Source organism: Cygnus atratus, chromosome 4 (genome assembly GCF_013377495.2).
Source record: "Cygnus atratus isolate AKBS03 ecotype Queensland, Australia chromosome 4, CAtr_DNAZoo_HiC_assembly, whole genome shotgun sequence".
In the NCBI taxonomy this organism is placed as follows: domain Eukaryota; kingdom Metazoa; phylum Chordata; class Aves; order Anseriformes; family Anatidae; genus Cygnus; species Cygnus atratus.
This window is the reverse complement of record NC_066365.1, coordinates 14,529,610-14,549,779: the sequence shown is the minus strand read 5'-3', so window position 1 is coordinate 14,549,779 and position 20,170 is coordinate 14,529,610. Positions and strand designations below refer to the sequence as shown.

General features: G+C 46.1%; 1 protein-coding gene across 2 annotated transcripts in view; it reads left to right on the top strand.

The window, feature by feature from the left end:
• EPHA5 (EPH receptor A5) overlaps positions 1-20,170 on the top strand; it is a 199,444-nt gene that overhangs the window by 95,819 nt on the left and 83,455 nt on the right. For both annotated transcript variants that reach the window (XM_035541390.2, XM_035541419.2), the window contains 2 exons: positions 7,621-7,776; positions 13,916-14,251. In XM_035541390.2, coding sequence (XP_035397283.1) covers positions 7,621-7,776; positions 13,916-14,251 — 492 coding nt within the window. The remainder of the gene's footprint in view (positions 1-7,620; positions 7,777-13,915; positions 14,252-20,170) is intronic.

The window sequence follows — 20,170 nt, the reverse complement described above, 5'->3', positions numbered from 1 at the left end:
GCCAGTGTGCGTACAGCCTATTAGTTGAGGCTAAAACCTTGAAATGTTGGTAGAGTAAACACACATGACATAAATCATCAAAATAAATCCTCCCAAATGTCATATTTCTTAACCATAATTGGTTGCAATTGTCCTAACCACAGCATAATTAGAGAATCATTCTTTCTCTGGCCAGGCTCCAGATCTGTATGGCCAACTGAATCAGAAGACTGAAAACCCCTTTGCAGCATTGTGCCAGCAACCGTGTGGCTTGGAAGAACCCTCTTTTCCAGGAGATTTTACTGACTGGTCTTTGCATCGGTGTTTGTAATATGTGTACACGCGTGCATGGGGAGGTTTGGGCTGGATCGTTTTTAAGTTTGATCCTGTCCCCCTGTAGCCATTAGGGATGATGCTTGTTATTGCTATTCAGTCAGCACCGCTATTGAACTCCGGGGAGTTCTGCAGCTTGTCCATCAACCTGCCCCTTGCTCAGCACACAGCGCAGTCTGAATGTTTAAGCTACCATTCAAGTAACAGAGGACACACCAGGCTGCGTGTTTTTGTGCAGAAGCCCCCAAAACAGCGTCTGGTGCCTCTTGGATTACTCGTGGAGCTAGGCGTCTCGAGTTGTTTACAAGTGTGCAGGAACAAATCTGTCTGCCTTCCTCTGTATCTTAAACTGTATTTTTCCCCTAGGTGCAGCATTGTAAATCATCACTTCCTCTGTTTAAGGGAGTAAAATGATTTCAGTTTGTCTTCATTATAAAAGAGAGACAGTAATTTAAGCATAATTTAAGCGCATCTTAGTCTCACACCTCAGAGAACAAAGAAAAGATGCACGGATTTTTATAGATGTGGAGATTTATGGAGATAGATATTTTTATAGCTATCAGAGAGGCTGCAGTGAGAGGATGTGGACTGCCTATTCTTGCTATAAGCTAGCTAGCTGGAGCTTGGCGAGACTGTCCTGGGTTGCATTTTGTAACCAAACAGGCGTGAGAACTGCAGATGCAAACCGGGCTGCCCAGGGGGCACCGCCATGGCTAAGGGCAGGAGTACAGCACCGGTGGAGAAGTGGCTCAGAGCTTTCTCCTGGGCATGGGAGCACCCAAGGTGAGCCAGCTGGCAGCACCAGCCCAGGGGCCAAGGAGATGGAGTCATACAAGGGAACAAGGGGTAACTGCGAATGTTAGAGAGGCCGTGCCTTTAAACATTGTGTGCAGTCGTCTGGACCTGATGTCGCAGTCACACACACTTCCAGCTCTATCAAAAATGTAAACACAGGACACAAGCGAGGTAAAAGGTGTCGCATATAAAATCAATCAGCTTCTGAGAGTTAAAAAGTCCTCCTGCAGATAGATGGCTTGCAAGAACATGCAGTTGCTGTCTAAGGAAAGACAAACATAGTTTCTTCTTATTTTGGGGCAAACCCCAAACAATAGCGCTGTTTTTGCACGTATCCCAGAATAAATCTCCTTTCCTGCTCCTCCATCGCACTGCTGAGAGCTTAGGCTTGACTCAGGTTTTGCCTCTCTGATCACTTGCAAATCTTCTCTGGAGCAAAGTCAGAACATGCAGAAATGTGGCCCATTACAGCCTTACTGTAATCACAAGCAGTTTCAAATGTATTATGTTCAAGTTAACTTTATGGCTTGCAAATGTAGCTGACTTGGGAGTTCGATAAATTTTTCAGAGCGGTGCCACGTGAGGAAGTTTTACACCATTTAGAAGAAACGCATTAATGTTGTTAGTGGCAGTTAATTCTTTGCTTTCCAGCAACTACGCTCATGTCATAAATTGCTGTGTGACAATTTAGCAAGTCACGTGGCACAAAAAGTGATGTTTCAAGGGGAAGAAGCAAAAGTACTAATTGATTTATGTTCTAGTTTTCAAGGTTGTTTTGGTATTCAGAGCTGGAGTTCATTCCAATGCAGAGCGGAGGTAACTCAGCCTCAGAATAGACTTGGACAGAACAGCATCAGAAGATGCTATATTGTCCTAGGAAAAATAAAAAATAATTTTTTATCCCGCTTGAGGTGCAGGCTTTGCTTCAAGGTAAGGTCCCAAGACTTTCTTCAAGGTGCCAAGCCATTTGATGACCCATTTATTCAGCATGCTCCAGGAACCTGTTTCAAAGGACTTCTAGGAAGTCTTGTGCTGCGGTGGCAGAGCTGCCGAAGGATGCTGGCAAGCCTGCAAGATTCAGGCAAACTGGCAGCTCTGAGTTACAGTGTTTTATTAGTGGGTATTTATTTAATTCCCTTCAAATCCCTAAGGCGTGCTGCAGGAAGCAACGTAGCGCTATTGCAGACGGAGAGACCAACCCTAAAGGAGATATAATCTCCTTAATAAAGGAGATATAATCAGGGCATTTTACACATTTTCTATAGCTTTATAGCTTTGGCAGCAATTTTGGTGTCAGCCTGCAGTTCAAGGAGAGCTGTTAGGAAGGGCAGGATTAGCACTTGGGAACCTGCTTTAAATTCTGCAGGAAAAGGCTCGATTGGCGGCTCTTTCTTTTTTTCCCCCCTGTGTAATTCCTGAATACTTTCAGGAGAGTGCAGAGATCATCTGTTTATATTCGCCGGGAAACATGAAGACAGTCTGCTATGTTTTTGTTTTGTTTTGTCGTGTAAGTAAAAGCATGTCAGGAGCACAGGCTGAGGCTCGGAGCCACTCAGCAGTTTAATTGATTCCACATTGTAAGGAACGTACCTCGCTAAACCCTTTTTCTTCAGGTTTTGGACACATCTAAGAGGCAGCAGGCCCCTCTTCTTGGTGCAGACGCTTCAAGGCGCGGCAGCTCCAGAGACTAGAGCAGGGCTTGGTTTATTTGTAGCTTGTTTTTGCTCAAATCCTTCAACTCTCAAGGCATATTCCCTGCGCTGGAGTGATGTGCTAATGAAGGCAGAGTTGATGAGCTACAGAGCCGCTCTCCTTTCTGCTGAACACACGTAACACGTCCTCCTGGTGTTTCAGGCCTGGATTGCAGAGCTCGGTTTTATCTGTGGGGCAGAGTTTTCTGTGTGTTCATGCTGTGGTCACTTCTAAAAGCCATGGTAATTTAAGCTCTGCTCCACTTCCACGTACATGCGGGGATGGTCCCAGCCCAAGGGAGCATGCAGTTTGAAAAGGCAAATCGGTCTAAAGCATGGGAGGGAGAAACTGGAGGGGTTTGTGGTTTGCTACTGGGCAAGAGGTGGTTCGGGAAGGAAACAGGTTTTAGATAACGTGTGCTCTGTTTAGACTAGACGTTCTTATCCTCATTAATTTTTGTTAGATTTCATTCTTCAGCTTTATGGATAAGTGGCACTGCTTTATGAGTTATGTTGGTGGTTTCTGATTACCTCGGAGACTAATTTGGTACTCTGCAAGGGAGAAGGGGTAGGTCCTATTTGAGCTTTATTTTCTGGGATATACGAAAGGTCACTTTGCTGATCTAAAGCATTTAAGCACTGCAAGCTTATCCTTCCAGAATTACAGGAGTGCAAAGGGAGTAATAGGTTGGACCTTTCTTATCTCTCCTGGGATTTCGAGGCTTTATGGGGTTGTTTCTTAGCTTTTCTCTCTGCAGGGAACAAGGCCTAAGTTCTGTATAATACTAATTTGATGTTGTGATAGCTGAGAGCTCCTTGCATTGAAGGTGATGCTTCTTACGGATGTGGCCACGTATGTGTTAAGTTCCTGGGCGCACAGAGATGCTCGGAGGTGGTGTCCTTGCTTCCAGTGCTTGCTGGGTGCCACTGCCTAGGGCCAGTGTGCCCCAAAGGCATGGGGCAGCCAGAGAGGAAGAAAGCCCTGCACGTTGCTTGTAGCCTTCAGCTGCAGCTCAGGGATGATTACAGAGCTGCAGCTGCAAATCATTTGATGTTAAGGCTTGCAGAAGATAATCTCTGTTAAGTAGTACCAGCTGTTTGATGTTACTGGCTGCTTCTGTCTACTTTTTTCCACTTGCAGGTACTTGCAGTCTCTAGTACTGATGGAGCACATAAAAGTTAAGCCTCTTGTTTGAGGGCAGCTTGTCTTGTCAGAGTCCCAGTGATTCCTCCCCTGTCCACACACATTATAAGACCCAGTTTCTGCCAGTTCGAGGAATCAGCTCGTGCCGTTGCTGTCCCAAGAAGCTCCTGCTGCTGTCCTTGTCTGCAGTGATCTCTTGCTGGCTTGTCCCGGAGTGTGCTGGCAGCCAGAGGTTGCACGGCTGTTAAAGCTCTCTGCCTGCAAGTTTTTGTGGTTGCTACTAAAAATAAAAAGTGAAATGAATTTGCTGATAATGGATGCGCTACTAACAGAAACATGTCCCACCTAACACCAGCAGGTTGTTTAGGGCATGTTTGCTGCATCTAAAAACATTCTTTTTTTCCAGCAACCAATTTCATTTAGAGACTATTTTCACACGTTGGCAGCTGTTAATCAGTTAAGGAGTTATCAGTTTTAATATTGGAAAGAAAGAAGCAGATGTCATTAACAACCTGAAACTATTTCTTTTCTTGTCAGCTGGCTTCCAGCAGATTATGGGGAAATTTAGGCTTGTCTTATTTCTCCTCCTTTTCCCAACCCCTTGAGAAGAGAGAGAACGCTATTAAATGAATGGCCGTACTGTGCTAGTTCTGTGTATCCTTTGAAGAACCATTGAATTAGAAATACTGAGATAAAAATATAAGACTAAAATAAGATTTAATTAGAAATTAAACCCCAGACACCCATGTAATTTTAAATAAAATCATGTATACTTCATGAGGAGACTTTAAGGTTGACTGTCAGAAGTGGAATGATAACCGATCAAAACCCAAGGTATGTGCATGGAAGGCACGGGCTGTTGGTGTCCCCGAATCCAGGCTATTTTGCTCCAAATCCAGTTTACAAAATATCTGACCCATGGGAGCCTTCAGATTACCTAAAATCACAGAATCACAGAATAGCCAGGGTTGGAAGGGACTCAGGAAGGGACTCACCAGGATCACCGAGTCTAGCTCCTGGCTCCACAAAGGACCATCCAAAAATCAAACCACATGTCTAAGAGCGTTGTCCAAAAGCTTCTTGAGCAGGCTTGGTGCTATGACCACTGCCCAGGGGAGCCTGTCCCAGTGCCCGACCACCCTCTGGGTGCAGAACCTTTCCCTAACACTCAGCGTGACCCTCCCTCGTCCCAGCTCCGTGCCGTCACCAAGGCCACCATGAGGTCTCCCCTCAGTGTTCTCGAGGTCTAGTTCACTTCATTCCACATCCCTCATGAAAACATGGGTTATTGGTGTTGTAAATCAGTTGGCGTGTACTTCTTCATGAAAACAAAGCATTCCCTGCAAGCTGAGCTACGTATTGCACCACCATTAACAAACTGCACCTTGTTGAAAAGCTGTCGAGGAAAACTGACTTGCTCTGCGGGTGCTGCTTTGCACACAATACAAGTGCAGGAAACTCTTGTGCCATAATGATTTAATGATTTTCTGTCTGTCTTGATGGGACATAATGAGATAAATTCAAGTCCTTTTTTGAAGGCTAATTACATTGAGTACACACTAGACGTGGGCTGCCCTCGTTATGTATTGCATGTTTTTGTGCTTTCATTTCCCCGTGTCTATTGTCTGTGTGTGTGAGTTTTGATTTTGCTTTGATTTACAAATTGCAGGCCAAAGAGGGGCTGTTTGGTGGTCTCCTCTCCCAGAAGATTCTCCTTAGAGTACAGAACAATTCCTGCTGTGTAGGTAGGGCAGCATCTGAAGATAGCCGTGAAGCTAATATTATAAGTGAACTCGTGTAAGAAACTGAGGAATGTACCATAAAACACGAGGGCAGCTTGCAGCAAGTCCTTTAACAATCATCTGGAATAAATTTAGCCATCCGTGTGTGGACACAAAATACGGACTGTGTCCTGCAGGGCTCACGGTCTGGATGTGGAGCAATGGTTGGCTGCTGAGCCATTTTGGAGATTTGTTTTTTAAAACCTTTGGATTCACCAATTTCCCTTACGTTTTCTCTGCATGTCTTGTGGGTAGAGAAGGAGACTGGGGAACGGTGCAGGAGGGTGGGCTGTTGGAGGTGCTGGAGCTGGAGCATCCCCTGGAGCAGGGGTGGAGCGGCAGCAGATGCATGACTGAGACCTTGCAGCCTGTGGTGAGAAGGGAAACTGCTTCAGGCTAGGCAAAACTGGAGGTGGGGTCTGGGGAGGTTTATTGGGTGCTCCTGGAGCGCACCCCTTTTGCTACGCGAGACTTGCTGGCTGATTCCAAGGAATTTTCTCCCCGTGCTGTAGGGAGCTGAAATCAGAATAGCTTTAGTGTCAAACAAAACACTGCATGGTTCCGTTACGAGTTGAGGTGCTAGAGTCTGTCTTCACCTCTTGGTGAAGAAGCTAGTGATGTGAAAGGGGAGATGTCAAGAGAGAGTCTCTGGTACTGCAGGAAGTACAGCCAAGTTCAGCATCCTGTTTGGTCCTTCGGAGGAAAAGGGATTAATAGTAAAAATCTGCACTTTATAGGGAAGAAGAACTCTCCTCATGTCTTCTGGCTGCATTTTAACACATGACGTTGCTGTGACTGCCTGGGGCGTTGTTAGTGGGACAGTACTAGTTTGTTTGCTGTGAGCACTTTTCCTTTGCCACCAGGCAAGTCTGAATGCAGATGGAAAGACTGATTTCCAGGGAACTTTAGTACATCCAAATAGCCAGCCATGGATATATCCGTGCTTTGTTTTTCTTCCTGGTAGCTGCGGGTTTGTAATTATGCATCCAACAGCATGATTACAGGTCTGTTTGGCTTTTTTCTAAAGCCAAGGTGAATAAATGCAAACCTCTGACTGTCACCGCTTGTAGCTGTGTGCACACACCGGTGAGTAAGTGCAGTGATCTTCGCTTAGGTGAAAGAGTGCTTGTTCCAAGAGGCTGGAAAAAAGATATTACCGCATTCAGTTCAAATTATCAAAATAAATAATAATAAAAAAATCCTAAGCTACCCTTAGCCAATATATTGCTTTTGTAAGAACACGAATATCTCTCGTATAAACTCTTTGAACCTCATTATGCATATATATTGGAGCTGAAAGGAATGTCTTGAACAGCAAGCACGCTTCCCAGGCTGTACCCAGAGCAATCTGTCTTATATAAAGTACTTTAAAATTCATCACAGGTTTTCAGGGGAAAAAACCCTAAGGAAGTAGCCTTATCGCAATGTCTTAAAACTGTCAATCTCGAGATTCTCTCAACGACTGTATTGTTATTTGTTTGCTGAGACATTGATTTCTGGGTATAGAACATTTTAAACAAAAACCACAGGATGTATTTTACCTGTTTTTCTAAGCCTGAATGAAAAAAAAAAAACAACAAAACACCCAAACACAATAATGTTTTCTAAAGCAGAGCCAAAAGATGTTACTTCTCATGCATTTAACAGAGGAAATAAATATCCAGCAAAGGCAGACGCTAGGGGAGAGGCAGTCAACAGATTCTCGTTCTTTTTTCATGCAGATATTTAAGCATGCCTTGTTTATTAGTGGGGTAGAGTTGTTTCAAAATATTCAAACCAAATAGTTCGCGAGTGTTTGTCTGTTTTCTTTCTAGCTGAAGACATGTTTTTTAAAGGAAATGTGAAGAGACTAATTTTTATGACGGGAGAGCTTAGCCTGTGGTTCTTCTTTTCACAGTATGCAGACCTGGGTTCTTCAAAGCTTCACCCCACAGTCCATCCTGCAGCAAATGTCCCCCTCACAGCTACACGCTTGATGAAGCATCCACATCTTGCCTGTGTGAAGAGCACTATTTTAGGAGGGAATCAGACCCACCTACAATGGCCTGTACAAGTAAGCATGTGCTTAGAGGGTTGTTTTTAATCCTTTTGAGCTGTTCCTTTTACTGTGACTAGACGTTATGATCTTAATGTGCTTTTACAGGCTCTGGGCTTCAGTTGGGGTTAGTCTGACACACTTGTAACGTCACTGGCTTTGTCCACCATACCCCCAGTTACAAGAACAGACTCAGGCCTTTTGCTTCAAAAGCTGGCGTTAAACGCAGGAAGCATTTAAGTAACAAGCAGATGATGCTCCATCTCTCACAGTCTGCTCTATCATCACACCAGGGGCGTTCCCAGCCAGCAGCACTGCGCTCAGACCTATGCGTCGGTGCATGCACGGGTACCGGTGTCCCACACGCACGTGGAAGAAACTACGGCAGTGCTTGTCTACTGTAGCTGTAGATAGAGTAGATATGGTCCTGCTTAGCATCATCTCGTAGCTCATTTTCAGTAGACCAGCAGGGAGAGAGCCCTACCTTTCCAAGCTGCCTGGAGGAGGTTATTCTTCACGGTAGCCTCAAAGCTTCGCAGGGTAAAATGCTTCTCCAAACCAGCAGCAAAAATGTAGAGCTTATCCCCTGGTGTAGGGGATGGAGGGTATAAAAAACAAGCTGGGGGATTGGGAGTTGAAGGTAGAACTGGAACCACTAGCGTTGCCCTTTTCCTGCCACCTGTGAGCTATCCTCTCAACTGTACTTGAAGGCTGGTTGTTCTGTTTGCTTTATATTTCAAATACTCAGGGCTTCAGTTTGTAGACCCCCAGCTAGTCCTGCTGAGTGTATTCCCAGTGAATACAGCTGTCCTTCCTAGCTACTCAGGTTTGCACTTCAGAAAAGGGAAAGAAAAAGTCTGTTCCTGCTGGAGAGTCACTTTGCAGAGGAGCCTGCCCTCAGCAGGTCTCTGCTCCCCTGGAAGGGACTCTTGGCACAGAAGACATAGGATAGTTGGGGCCCTTGAACTCAGGGCTTACTCTTTGGCAGCCAGAGGAACTTGAAGCACATGGCTGGTGAAGGTGTGCTGCAGGGAAGGAGAAGGCAGTGTGGCAGTAGCTAGTGCTGTATGATCAAAGCGGTATTGGTGGGGGGTATGTATACATGTACCAGTATCTCACAGAGTGGTGACTGGGGTGGGCTACAGCACGAAAAACTGTGACAACAGGGCTTCCTGATGTCTGTTTTGCCTCGTGGCAAGACTTTAAAGCACATAGATAAATGAGAAAGATGTCTAGTCAGTGTGGGTACTGAGAAATGGGAAGGGAGGGGAACTCTGAAAAGCCACCCCAAATCAGCTTTTTTGCCTAGGAGAGAACCAAAGCCAGGGGTTATGCCGAGCCGTCCTGCTGGTGAGTTAGCACAGAGGAGAAGCTGCCACCCCTGAGGAAGAGGTTTATGCTTACTTGTCTGTGACCTGAGCATAGGGTGGGATTTTCAGAGGGGTACAACCATGCTTGATGACAAGCACGTAATAAAACACCAAGGAATATGAGTGCCCTTCTCCCACATGTTCCTGGCACAGTCTGAATCCTATAAGTAGAGGCTGTAATTTATGATGCCACAAATATTGTGAGGTTGATTGTTGTTGTTGTTGTTTGCTTGGATTTTATTTTATTTTTTTTTAAGTTTTTGTTTGGGGGGTTTAATGTTTGATTTTTGTTTGTTTTGAAAGCTTACTGTAAGCTTGTTTAAAGTCCAGGCATGGTGTGTGAAGCTGTGTTAGGACGTGGCATGGCAGGACACCGAGTGCTTCTGAGGCAAATGAAAGGTTTAATGCTGACCCAGGCACTGCTCTGCTTCTGTCACCCACTGTTTCGGAGCATGCTGCTATGTCACATACAGAGCAAGCTGGTACAGCAGTTTAGGTTACTGATGCATCTCTGCTGGCGTTCCTGCTCGCTACCCTGAAAGCAAGGTGGATCATTTGAGCCCTCTCCATGTGTTTCAGTGCTAAGTCACTCTCACTTGTCTTAAACATCTTTTCTTGGGATTTTGTCCTCATTCAGCTGTATTTCTGCTGCAGGTGGTGAGGAGAGCCTGTGTGCTACCCCGTTTCAGCTGCAGGTGTAGTACATTTCAGCAGGGACAGTGAACAGTAGGTAGCAACACTAACATTTTAAAACCAACACAAGAGTTGCAAGGGAACACCTTGTCATGAACTGAAACAAAAGCAAGACAGGCTTGAGTCATGACTGGTAGGAAAATACTGCAAGTTTTGTGAATGTTTTCATTATTTATTACAGCAGAAGTTAATAATATTCATAGGATTCCCTCAACTTGAAATCTAGTTAATTTTAGAGAACACATCAGTGTTTGTTTTCAGCTCTATACCTGCAAAGTCTCCGTGCAGTTGGTGCAACTATAAAATCACAATTTCCTAATTTCAAGAGAATGCTTATCAGTCCCAAGCTGCAATGATCTCACCACCATCACCAGCATTGCTAAATAAAACTGCTAAACCACTGTCAACTGCACAGATGAGCACAGTGGGGGAAAAAGACAAATATATTTTTATTTAATTTTTCCTAGTTCCTTAAGCATGTTTTATAAGTAATGCTTGGCAGTTTCTAATTAATAGTGCTGTATTGCAGTCCAAATAAACTATTGCCATCAGACATAAAACGTTTGGTCCTGTCAGGCATTTGAGAATTCTCTTAGTATTGTTATGCATCTCCCAGGAAATAATTGAGCTTGATTTCTTCTTAATTAAGTAGTCCTAGCTTCAGTTCTTGCAAAATATCAATTTAAAATGAAAACATCAAAGTTACACCTTTTTCCCCCCTCTCATCTCTGACGAAGAATCCTGTTGCAGTTCAGAGCATACAGGGGACATATGAGTAAAAGGGAATGGCACAAAGAGCATAGAGGGAATAGGACAAGGTGGGACACACTGACATTTTTGTAGTGTTTGGTATAATATTCTCTTCTCAAAGGTTACGATTAACTATAGTGTTTGTGTGTGCATGTGCAAATATATATTAGTATCTCAGGGGAACTTTGTCAGGTTATTTTTTTACACGTGCATGTCAGCCAACAACAGGTTTGCTGTCCATCAAGAAAAACACCAATATCTTTATCTTCAGAAATGATTTGCTTTTGGTCAGTGGATTGTGCTGCAGAAATGTTGAATCTGCCTTCTTAGGCCATGAAGTAGCAAATTAAAAAAAAAAATCAGTGAACTAATATATTCGTCCTTGACAAAGGGAGGTTTGGCAATGAAAACAGACCTTCTTAGCAGATATAGGGCCCCTCCTCTTTGGGAGCTAAAACACCGTTTTCTTCTCCCAGCTCTGATTTTTCAAAGTTTTACCCATATGCGGTTTCAGGATTCTTCAAGTAGGTCTTGTTAGATATCTGCAGACTGCTAAAGACCTTTCTCAGAGCTCCTTTGAGAATGCTAATTTTATAGGTTATGAAGTCCCACTAGCTTCAAAGCATTTCCACTGAAGTTGATGTTTTTAAACCTTCAAGAAGAGCAGCTGTACAAAGCAAGTAAAAACCTCTGGTGACTTTGCAAAAGTAATAATTTATCCTCTGTTAAAGACACGTTGTCCAATAAGTGGTTTTTTGTGCCTGAGTTCTTTATTTTTCTCTTAGAGTACTGGTAGCAGTAAAAGTGCATTCATCCAGTGGAAGAAAAAATCGGGCAATTTAACCAGTAAAAAAAAAAAAAACTGATTGCAACGTATATAACTCCACACAGCTCCCGTGATGAATTTCATAGTTTCCATTATATCAGTGTGAGTATGACAGGACAGAAAATAGTTCTGCCTTCTGCTGTACTGTGGTGTCATTAGCTGAAGAGTGCTGGACCCCTGCGGTGCAGATTGTGAGAGGCGGGCTTGTGGAAACACTCAGCCTGGTGGCAGAGCCCTCTCCGCCCCGAGGACGTGTCAGCTCCTTCCACTGTCTCGTGCCTGGTGAATGCTTGTTCCCCATTTATAGTGCTGTGAAGCCATTATGTGGAGGATAATTGTAGTCCTTGTCCCAAAGAACATCCTGGCTCAGTTAGGAATTGCTGGCACGGCTGCAGTTGAGCACCTGGTCCTCCAACCTGCAGAGACCTGAGCCCGTGCTTCGTTTTATGGATGGCAGCAAGTGGGCTGTGAACTTTAAATCAGCGTGTGTGCACAGATAGCTGTCAGCCAGAGCATTTCCTGAGCCTCTTCTCTGTATCCACCTCGCTGGGAGGCGAATGGGCATGCAGGGACCCCCTTCCAGCCCTATCTGCAGGGGCTAAACCCCACAACATGCCTCGTTTCCACGTTAGCAAAGTTTTCATTCATAGATGACAGAACAAAATGTGCCTCCGACAAGGCTGATCTGCTGCTTCCTAAACTAACCTAGCTTTTGTCTTTGACTGCTTTTCCCTGACCAAAATATATATATCAGGATTATTTATTTCCCTCTGGCAGCGAGCTTCTCATTGAATCAGAACAGCTTGAGTTGAAATCATCGCAGTGTTTCATAACCATTACCAATTTTATAGACTTAAAAAGGGGAGTAGGAAAGGGAAATAGGGAAAAATGCTCCTGGTTTATAAGGTAGCTTCAGTTTTGCAACATTGCCCATTTTAAGTAACAAATGGAGTTAAATTATCACAACAAAACTAGAAGATGACAGTCTAAGACAGGCTGTTAAATTTGTAGGGGTTTCTCGCTGATGAAGCTAGCTGACGGGCACATATCAAGAAGCTACTCATGGGTTTTGACAGCTTCATTCGAACTGGATGGCAGTATGTTGCCTTCACTCCTCTACTTTCTTTGGAAAAATCCCAGTCTTTGCTGTATAGCTTCTGGTGATGCTGTGACTAAAATCCATCCCAGTTTTCTTTGATAAATTTCCCCATGTGAGTCTCCTGCATGAGATCCTTGCTGTCCTTCCACGTCGTCTTCAGGGTGTATCTGCAGCCAGCCCTTCATCTCCAAGACAAGTCTATTAAAACAAACAGCTTCTTCAAACATCTTTGGGGCAGTATTTCCCTTTCCCTCCCCAAACGGTCAGATTTTTCTAACACAAAGCCATCGAGTGAGATACGAGCAGTTCAGGTGTGCAGAGAGGATGTCCTGCAGGAGGCCATCACGGAGGAGTGCCAACAGCTGCAGAAGTACCTGGTGATGTGGCACACTGTCAGGTGTCTCTGGCTCAAGGCATCCAAGGAAGGGCCTGGCTTTTGGAAAGGTGCATGTCAAAAAATAAGCAAATAAGTGGTCTTGAGGGTATGTATCTCCAGGTGGGCAGCACAGCCACCTGCTGAACTGGGAATCGCTTTTGGGAACCGTGGCCTCAGTGTGTAATGTGGTTTTTCTTGCCCAGCCGTGGCCTCTCCCAGCAGGGTGAAGGAAAGCAGGCCGCATCTGCGGGAGCTCGGATACCTCTGCAGCAGCTGTTCCTCCTCAGATAGCTTTGCCAGCACCATGCTGACATACTGAGCAGGGAGGCTTGGCAAAATAAGCGAACACGGTGCGGCTAACTGACCGTGCTGGTGCTCGGAGCTTGGCAGGGACCAAAAAGACTGCAGTGGAGTAGCCAGATACGGCTGTGCTTCCAGTGGCCCGTGTAGATCACCATCTGTTTTGGGCTGCATCGAGTGTCTCGCTTAGGTGTGATTTGGATGCCCAGGCTTAGGTTTTGCTGTTGCCAAAGAGCTAATAGGGAGAAGCAGGTGGATGGAGGGAAGGATTCAGTGTTGGAATTGAGTACCAAAGTGGTGGGGATACATCGGTGTGTGTCTTTTTTTAAGGATTCAGAACTAGTGATATAGGAGCGGTGGGGCAAGGAGAGGGAATGTTGCCCCCGGTTAAGCCAACATGACTTGGGCAGAGCAAAGATTTGCAGCTCGCTTAGCAAGCAGAACAAGGAGGGCACCAGAGGCAATGCCCTGATGTGAAACGTGCTGCTCCTGCTGGTTTTAAGCCAGCCCTATGTCTCATCCTCCCTTGCAGATGACTGTGTCCCAACTCAGACCCTTTAAGGTAAGGTGGGAACGCTCAAATCCCCATCTTCCCGGTTTTTTTGGTTGCTGCTGAAAATTTTCCCCGCGTCCTTTTTGGCACGTGAGCAACATGGCAGCTGTGTGCAACCTAGAGAGTAGTAGAGAGCAGGATGACTGACAATACTGTTTTTACCATGTGTTTTTCTCACTTTACAAACCAGGACCCCCCTCTGCTCCTCGGAGTGCCATCTCAAATGTTAACGAGACTAGTGTCTTTCTGGAATGGATTCCCCCTGCTGATACTGGTGGAAGGAAAGATGTGTCTTATTATATTGCATGCAAGAAGTGCAACTCACACTCAGGTCTGTGCGAGGCGTGTGGCAGTCATGTCAGGTACCTCCCCCAGCAAACCGGCCTGAAAAACACCTCTGTCATGATGGTGGATCTACTTGCTCATACAAACTATACCTTTGAAATTGAGGCAGTGAATGGAGTGTCCGACCAGAACCCAGGAGCCCGGCAGTTTGTTTCTGTAAATGTAACCACAAACCAGGCAGGTAAGTGGATCTTCAACCCGGGGAAATGTCTGGGGGGGGGAGCCCAAGCCAGTCAGACCCGGTGTGGGCCTCCCATTGAAACGGGTGGAAGTCCCCAGCGTGGAGGGCTGGACTGTGGCCTCTTCAAATATAAATGTGTCGGGTGGAGGGGGGAGGTTGTTTCTCACAGGATATAATCACTGCAGTCTTCAACATGTTTCCTTCCAGCAGGACACACTTAGCAGTTGTGGCTTTTTCCTTTTTCTTTTACATTAAGCTACGTGGAGATCCCACTTCTTTGCATTTCAGTGTACCTACCCACTAAACCAGAAGGAATACAATTACCTCCTCTATTGGGAAAGGGCAATCCCTAGGAGTTAATTTGGATTCCAAATGCCAGTGTTTTAAAACATCCTAACTTTGCAGTTCCCCTGAGAAAATTGTTTTGAGTGGCTTCAGGAAATTCAGTTCCTCTTCTTCACTGTGGTGCGGGACTCAGGCTGGTGACATATGGTACAGTGTCACTGCTTCTCTAACAAGGTAGGGTTGACATGTCATCGCATACTGTGTCATTGGGTTTGTACAGACAGACAGATTACGTAGACAGGCTCGTTCCTTTGTCCAGGGCTCAGATCTGCCTGCCATCCATTTGGAAGCCCAGAGGGAGAAAAGAGTTGTTGCCTTGGGGGCAGGCAGCTGGGGCACTGCAAAGCCCTGTGCCTTGGACAGAGGCAGGCGAGGAGCTGCCACTATCCTCTGTCACTTGGAAGTGTGATGGGAGAAAAAGAATGTGGTTACTACTCCTTCTGTGCACATCAACGCACCGGGCATATCACACAGCTTCTCTAAGACCCAGAAACCACCCCCCACCTATGTTTCCTTTCTCTCCTTGTCCCTCATATGCTCTGTGTTTCGGGTTCTCTCCCATTGCCTACCTGGCTTGCTTCCTGACGTTTAATTTAGGGCCTCCAGGGGCACTTGTCTGCTGTGGAGCCCTTCCAGGAATAGAAACCAGTGGCATTTGGGACCACGAGGTCTGTGCTGCCAGATCACTGGAGCCAGTACTTGCCTTCTCCTTCCAGACCAGACTTAGCCAGGAAATCTGGTGCGATGTGCAGAGTAACAGCTAGATGGAGATTGGCAGATCGTCGCTGCAAAGCAGAAAAATGGTAGATGGAGCAGGGCTCTGTTTGGTTCTTGCTACCCAGGTGTATGTGCACAGGCTTGGCAGCCAGCAGTGAGAGTGTGATTGCATTGCACTTCATCAGATACCTGTCCTGGTAATTAGACTGGGTTGTTGAAGTGTTAAACAAATTGCTCAGATATATCTCAAAGAGAAGAAATAAAGGCGTGCTGGGATTGCTGCTCACTGCTGATGGATGTGGCAGGAAATCTTCAGGAGGAGAATCAGTGGATGGCAGTACGACACCTGTTGAAGGCACCTGTTTAATACAGATCAGTGGGTGTTGTGGTCTTAATGCTGTTTACTGTTGTTGCACTGCGAAGGCTGCTGCCAGTAACTCCACTGCTGGAAGAAGGAGATTTTCCTGATAGTAGGTTTGCATTGGCATTTCATTGCTGGCACTACATTTTCCCTGATATGCAGAGTTAAATCCACATAAACCTCCATAAATGTAGCTGCATGAGAGAAGATGATACATTGCTGATCACTCCAGTCTGTGAGGAAATGGTCCTGTTCCGTGAGTTACGTGCCAAATTCCCAATAGTTGCAGCCGGATTTATCTGTGGAGCTGGCTTCCTGTGCCTCAAGCCAAGAATGTCTCCTTTGCACAATTATTACCTATGGCTGCATGTTGAAAGGTCTGTTGTAGGAAATGGCAGTAGACCTGTGGGTTTTGTGTGACAAATGCAACTCCTGGTAAGGCTAGTGGGTAAGTTCAGTTGGTAGAAGTGTGATGCAGCCAGGGGGAGTTGTGGTGGATCAAGCCAGGAGTGTTTAATGCACCGTATAGTACTGAAATGGCATCTGTGTATGCTCTCGTGTTTAATTCAATAGGAGGTGTTTGCCGGATCATCATCCAGAGGGATGGTGCAAGGCTCTGTCCAAAGCAAAGAGTGGTGTATTTTGTTGTCTTTGTGGCTTGTCCCCTCCGCCCCCCAAGTTCCTACAAAAGGAGAACCAGGCCTGTTTGCTCACTGTACAACCCGTGCATCAGACATGCTTCCCAGTAACACAGCTCGCTCTCTGCTCTCTGGGCACTCCCAGGGATGGTGATCAGTTTGTCCATGCCAGAAATAAAGCAGCTATAGACAGAGACTCTGCAAATTATGCTAGCTGCCAGGCATGGAGACTTGGATATCTGTTTTCTTTAGGTTCCTCTGAAAAATGCCCTTTGGGGCTAGTAATAGAGGTGTGCAGGCAGAGTGGTTCATGGCTGGCCTTACCCAGCGATGCTGGATCTCTCTGAAGGAGCCTCACCTTCAGCTGTCCTCTCAAATGAGAGCAGGCAGAAGGCGTGGGGCCTCGGGGGGGGCTCAGCCCACTCATCTCCCCATGAGATCAGCACCAAGACACGCTGCTCTGGGGCCTTGTCCTTTGTCTCACACAGGTTTTCAGCTAGTATGATTATGTTTCCGTGAAGGCTGGTGTAATTAGGTAGAATCACTAAAAGCCTGGTAGTGATTCAAGGCCAACTGCGGCAATAGGAGAAAGTCTGCTACAAGAACTGCTTGCTGTGGAAAATGAAAAAAATTGCATGCCATGGGATGGGTCTGGCTGTTTGAGTCCCACTGGCTGGTATTCACTAACCCAGCGCTGCAGAGAAATGCCGGGGTTTATTTTGTTGTTTTGGCTTTGTCAGCCCCGAAAAGACCATGCTAATTTCAGGACTGCGGAGAACGCGCAAGCAGCAGGATGTTGGCTGCACCACGTCTTCTACACATGGGAGCTTTTGGCAGCAGAAACTGTGTCTGGTTTGGGTTCTTGAAGGGATTGCTTCCTGACAAAAATGTGTTTCTCTCCAAAGTAATTTGTTCCCCTTCCTTCTCTCCCCAATTTAAAATAATAAAAAAGAACTTGCACTGGTGATTAGTCTGGCATTTGCAGACTAATTTCAGACTATTTTCCTCTGAACTTTTGAAATCAAGTTTGGAAATACAGCAAGAAAACAGTAGTGGTTGCACACAAGATGCGGTGAATCAGCTAATTTCAGCTGGGGACCCCAGCACACTTCTGCTCTATCAGTCCCGAGGGAGGTGATGGTACTTGGGATGGGACCAGTCCATGTTGGATGCCGTGCCCTTAGGCTCAGGACTGGTTACCTGTCACACTCTGCTCTCCCACTAAATTTCTGTTGTTTCTGTGGGATTTTGCAGATGTTTTCTGCTAGGTACTTTCATGTATCAAGAAAGGTTGAACAATGCTTCCAGCCAGGAGAGGTGGAAAGTAGAAGTCTCCATCATGACTAGTCCTATGAAGAAAGACTGAGAGAGCTGGGGATGTTCGGCCTGAAGAAGAGAAGGCTCTGGGGAGACCTCACTGCAGCCTTTCAGTGCTTAAAGAGAGCTTATAAAAAAGATGGAGAGCAACTTTTTACTCGGGCAGATAATGATAGGACAAGGGGGAATGGTTTTTAACTTAAAGAGGGGAGATTTAGATGAGATGTTAGGAAGAAATTCTTCGCTCAGAGGGTGGCGAGGCACTGGAACAGGTTGCCCAGAGAGGCTGTGGATGCCCCATCCCTGGAGGTGTTCAAGGCCAGGTTGGGTGAGGCACTGAGCAACCTGATCTAGTGGGTGGCGTCCTTGCCTATGGCAGGGGTTGGGACGAGGTGATCTTTGAGGTCCCTTCCAACCCAAACCATTTTGTGATGATTCTTTGATTCTGTGACACTTTAAAGCTGCTGCAGGCAGAGGAGCTTACTCCCTTCATCTCTTTCTTCACCTTTTCCAACTACTCCCAAATATCTGGTGCAGCTTCCTCCCCAGGTGTACGTCCTCTGCCCCTGTCAGAGCGTGGCTAGACAAGCTGTTGCTGATAGTGCAGCTACCCTTTGTCACAGTAGGGGTAGTTCTGGGATTTGAGGGCCAGGAGACCTTGTGTAGGCACACAGGTTGGCCATAGCATGGTTGTCCCTGATGGGACGGCTGTAAAAAAAGACACCCAAGGGACCTCTCAACACAGATGGCAGGGAGATTAAGTTAGCCATCCTTTTTTTCAAGTTTTTGTCTTTCTGAAACTGCCACATAACGCCTCTTGCTATACCATTTCTAGAGAGCAGTCTGCCGGTGCCACTAATACTGAAGTTGGCTTTTCATGAGGCAACCTCACGGCGTTTTTTCTTAGGGATTTCACCAAGCTGGGTGATTAAATAACGCTGTCACTCCAGACAAAGATGTACATCTCCCACGAGGTGTTCCATCTTATCTGCCCCGTGTACAGAAGGCATCTACCATGAAGTCTTGCTCAGGGCCGGGTGTCTTGTAACGGGCCTGTAGGGAGCAAGTGGTTGTGATCCGTGGCTGCCTGTGTGCCCGTTGTATCGCCAGAGGAGCACACACGTGCACGGTGGGAAGGCACAATGTTAAAAGCCTTTCTAGGCTTAAAACCCGTGAGAGTATTTAATTGTAGCCAGCCTAAACAGCCGAGGAGTTTTCTTTGCCTTTAGTCTCCAGCATCTTCTGTGCTGGGAATGGGTGCAGGCATGGAGCTGGCCTAGGGGTCTAGGAGTGGGGCAGTTCCCCTGCTTATTTCTTTTACACTTAGAACCCTCCTCTGTGTGTTTTCAGGTAAGCCCCTTGCCTGTTTTCTGTTTGAAAAGCTGGAAACCAGTGTTCAATCCAGCTCCGTGACCTGTATGATATTTTCAAGCCTTTTGGGGAAGAGGGCAAGAAAGATCTGGATGTGCTCGCTAACAGAGGAGGAATTAGTGTGTTTAATGCCTCGAGGAGCCTGCATGCCTGAGGCCAAAACAGAGGTACAAGATGTGTCCTGTGGTGCAGCACTGATATTTGAGCAAAGATGTTGGAGGACAGGACCTGGCAACCCACGCTGCTGCCTGGGAAGCAGGGCCAGGTTCTTCCTTGACCAAAAAAAAAACCAACGCTAAATTCTTGGAGCAGCTAGAGAGCTGTCAGGGGCAGGGAGGCATGCTGAGAGCCATGACCCTCACTCTGACTGTGCAGGCTTTGACACTGAAGTTGCAGGGATCAAAGGAGAAGGGGTGTTCCTTAGCACTCAGGATGTACCAGCCTTCGAAAAGCAGCCGAGTGCAGTTTGGAAAGGGAAGCCTGCGATGTAAAGCTTCTTGTAATCTTACATTAACAGTCATGTGCTCTTGAAACCCAGGGACTGCAAACTTGGAAGAGAACAGCAGGAAGCAAGGTGAGAAGATGACAGCATTCACTGTGCTTGGAAGCATCGTTCCTGAGAATTGCCTTTGGGAAAGGTCCAGTTCAAGACCTGTAAGGGTCAGGGTCTGATTCTTACAAATTTCACGTCTTGCAGGCTTGTTTGGTTTGTCCTGGGGAGGGGGGCAGCTTGCTTATATTCTTATATTCACAACTATTTGACCAGAACTGCTAGCCTAGGACCTGTGAAAGCTTAAACAGATCCTTATTTTTGTAAAACTCCTATTCCAAAGCCAAGGTGGTGAGCAGGGCTTGCCTGTAAATGGCAGTGGTAATAGTGCTTGATCCCCTGAGCTGCATCGTCTTCCTGGCAGTGGTCAGGAGTGGGTACCATAGAAAGGGCAAGAGCACAAGGCAAACGTGTGCTGATGTTCCCTTAGTGTGCTCTCCAACCTCTCGGGAGCACCCCTTGGTACTTTACAGCCCTTAATGGATTTTTCTTCCACAAATTTGTCTAAGCAGTTTATGAACTCCTAGAAAAATTTAGCAGCTGCAGGCAATTCTATATGAATTCAGTATGTCTGATAGTTTAAGCCATGCTTTAGATTCATGTTGGTCAGAGAGGAGCTA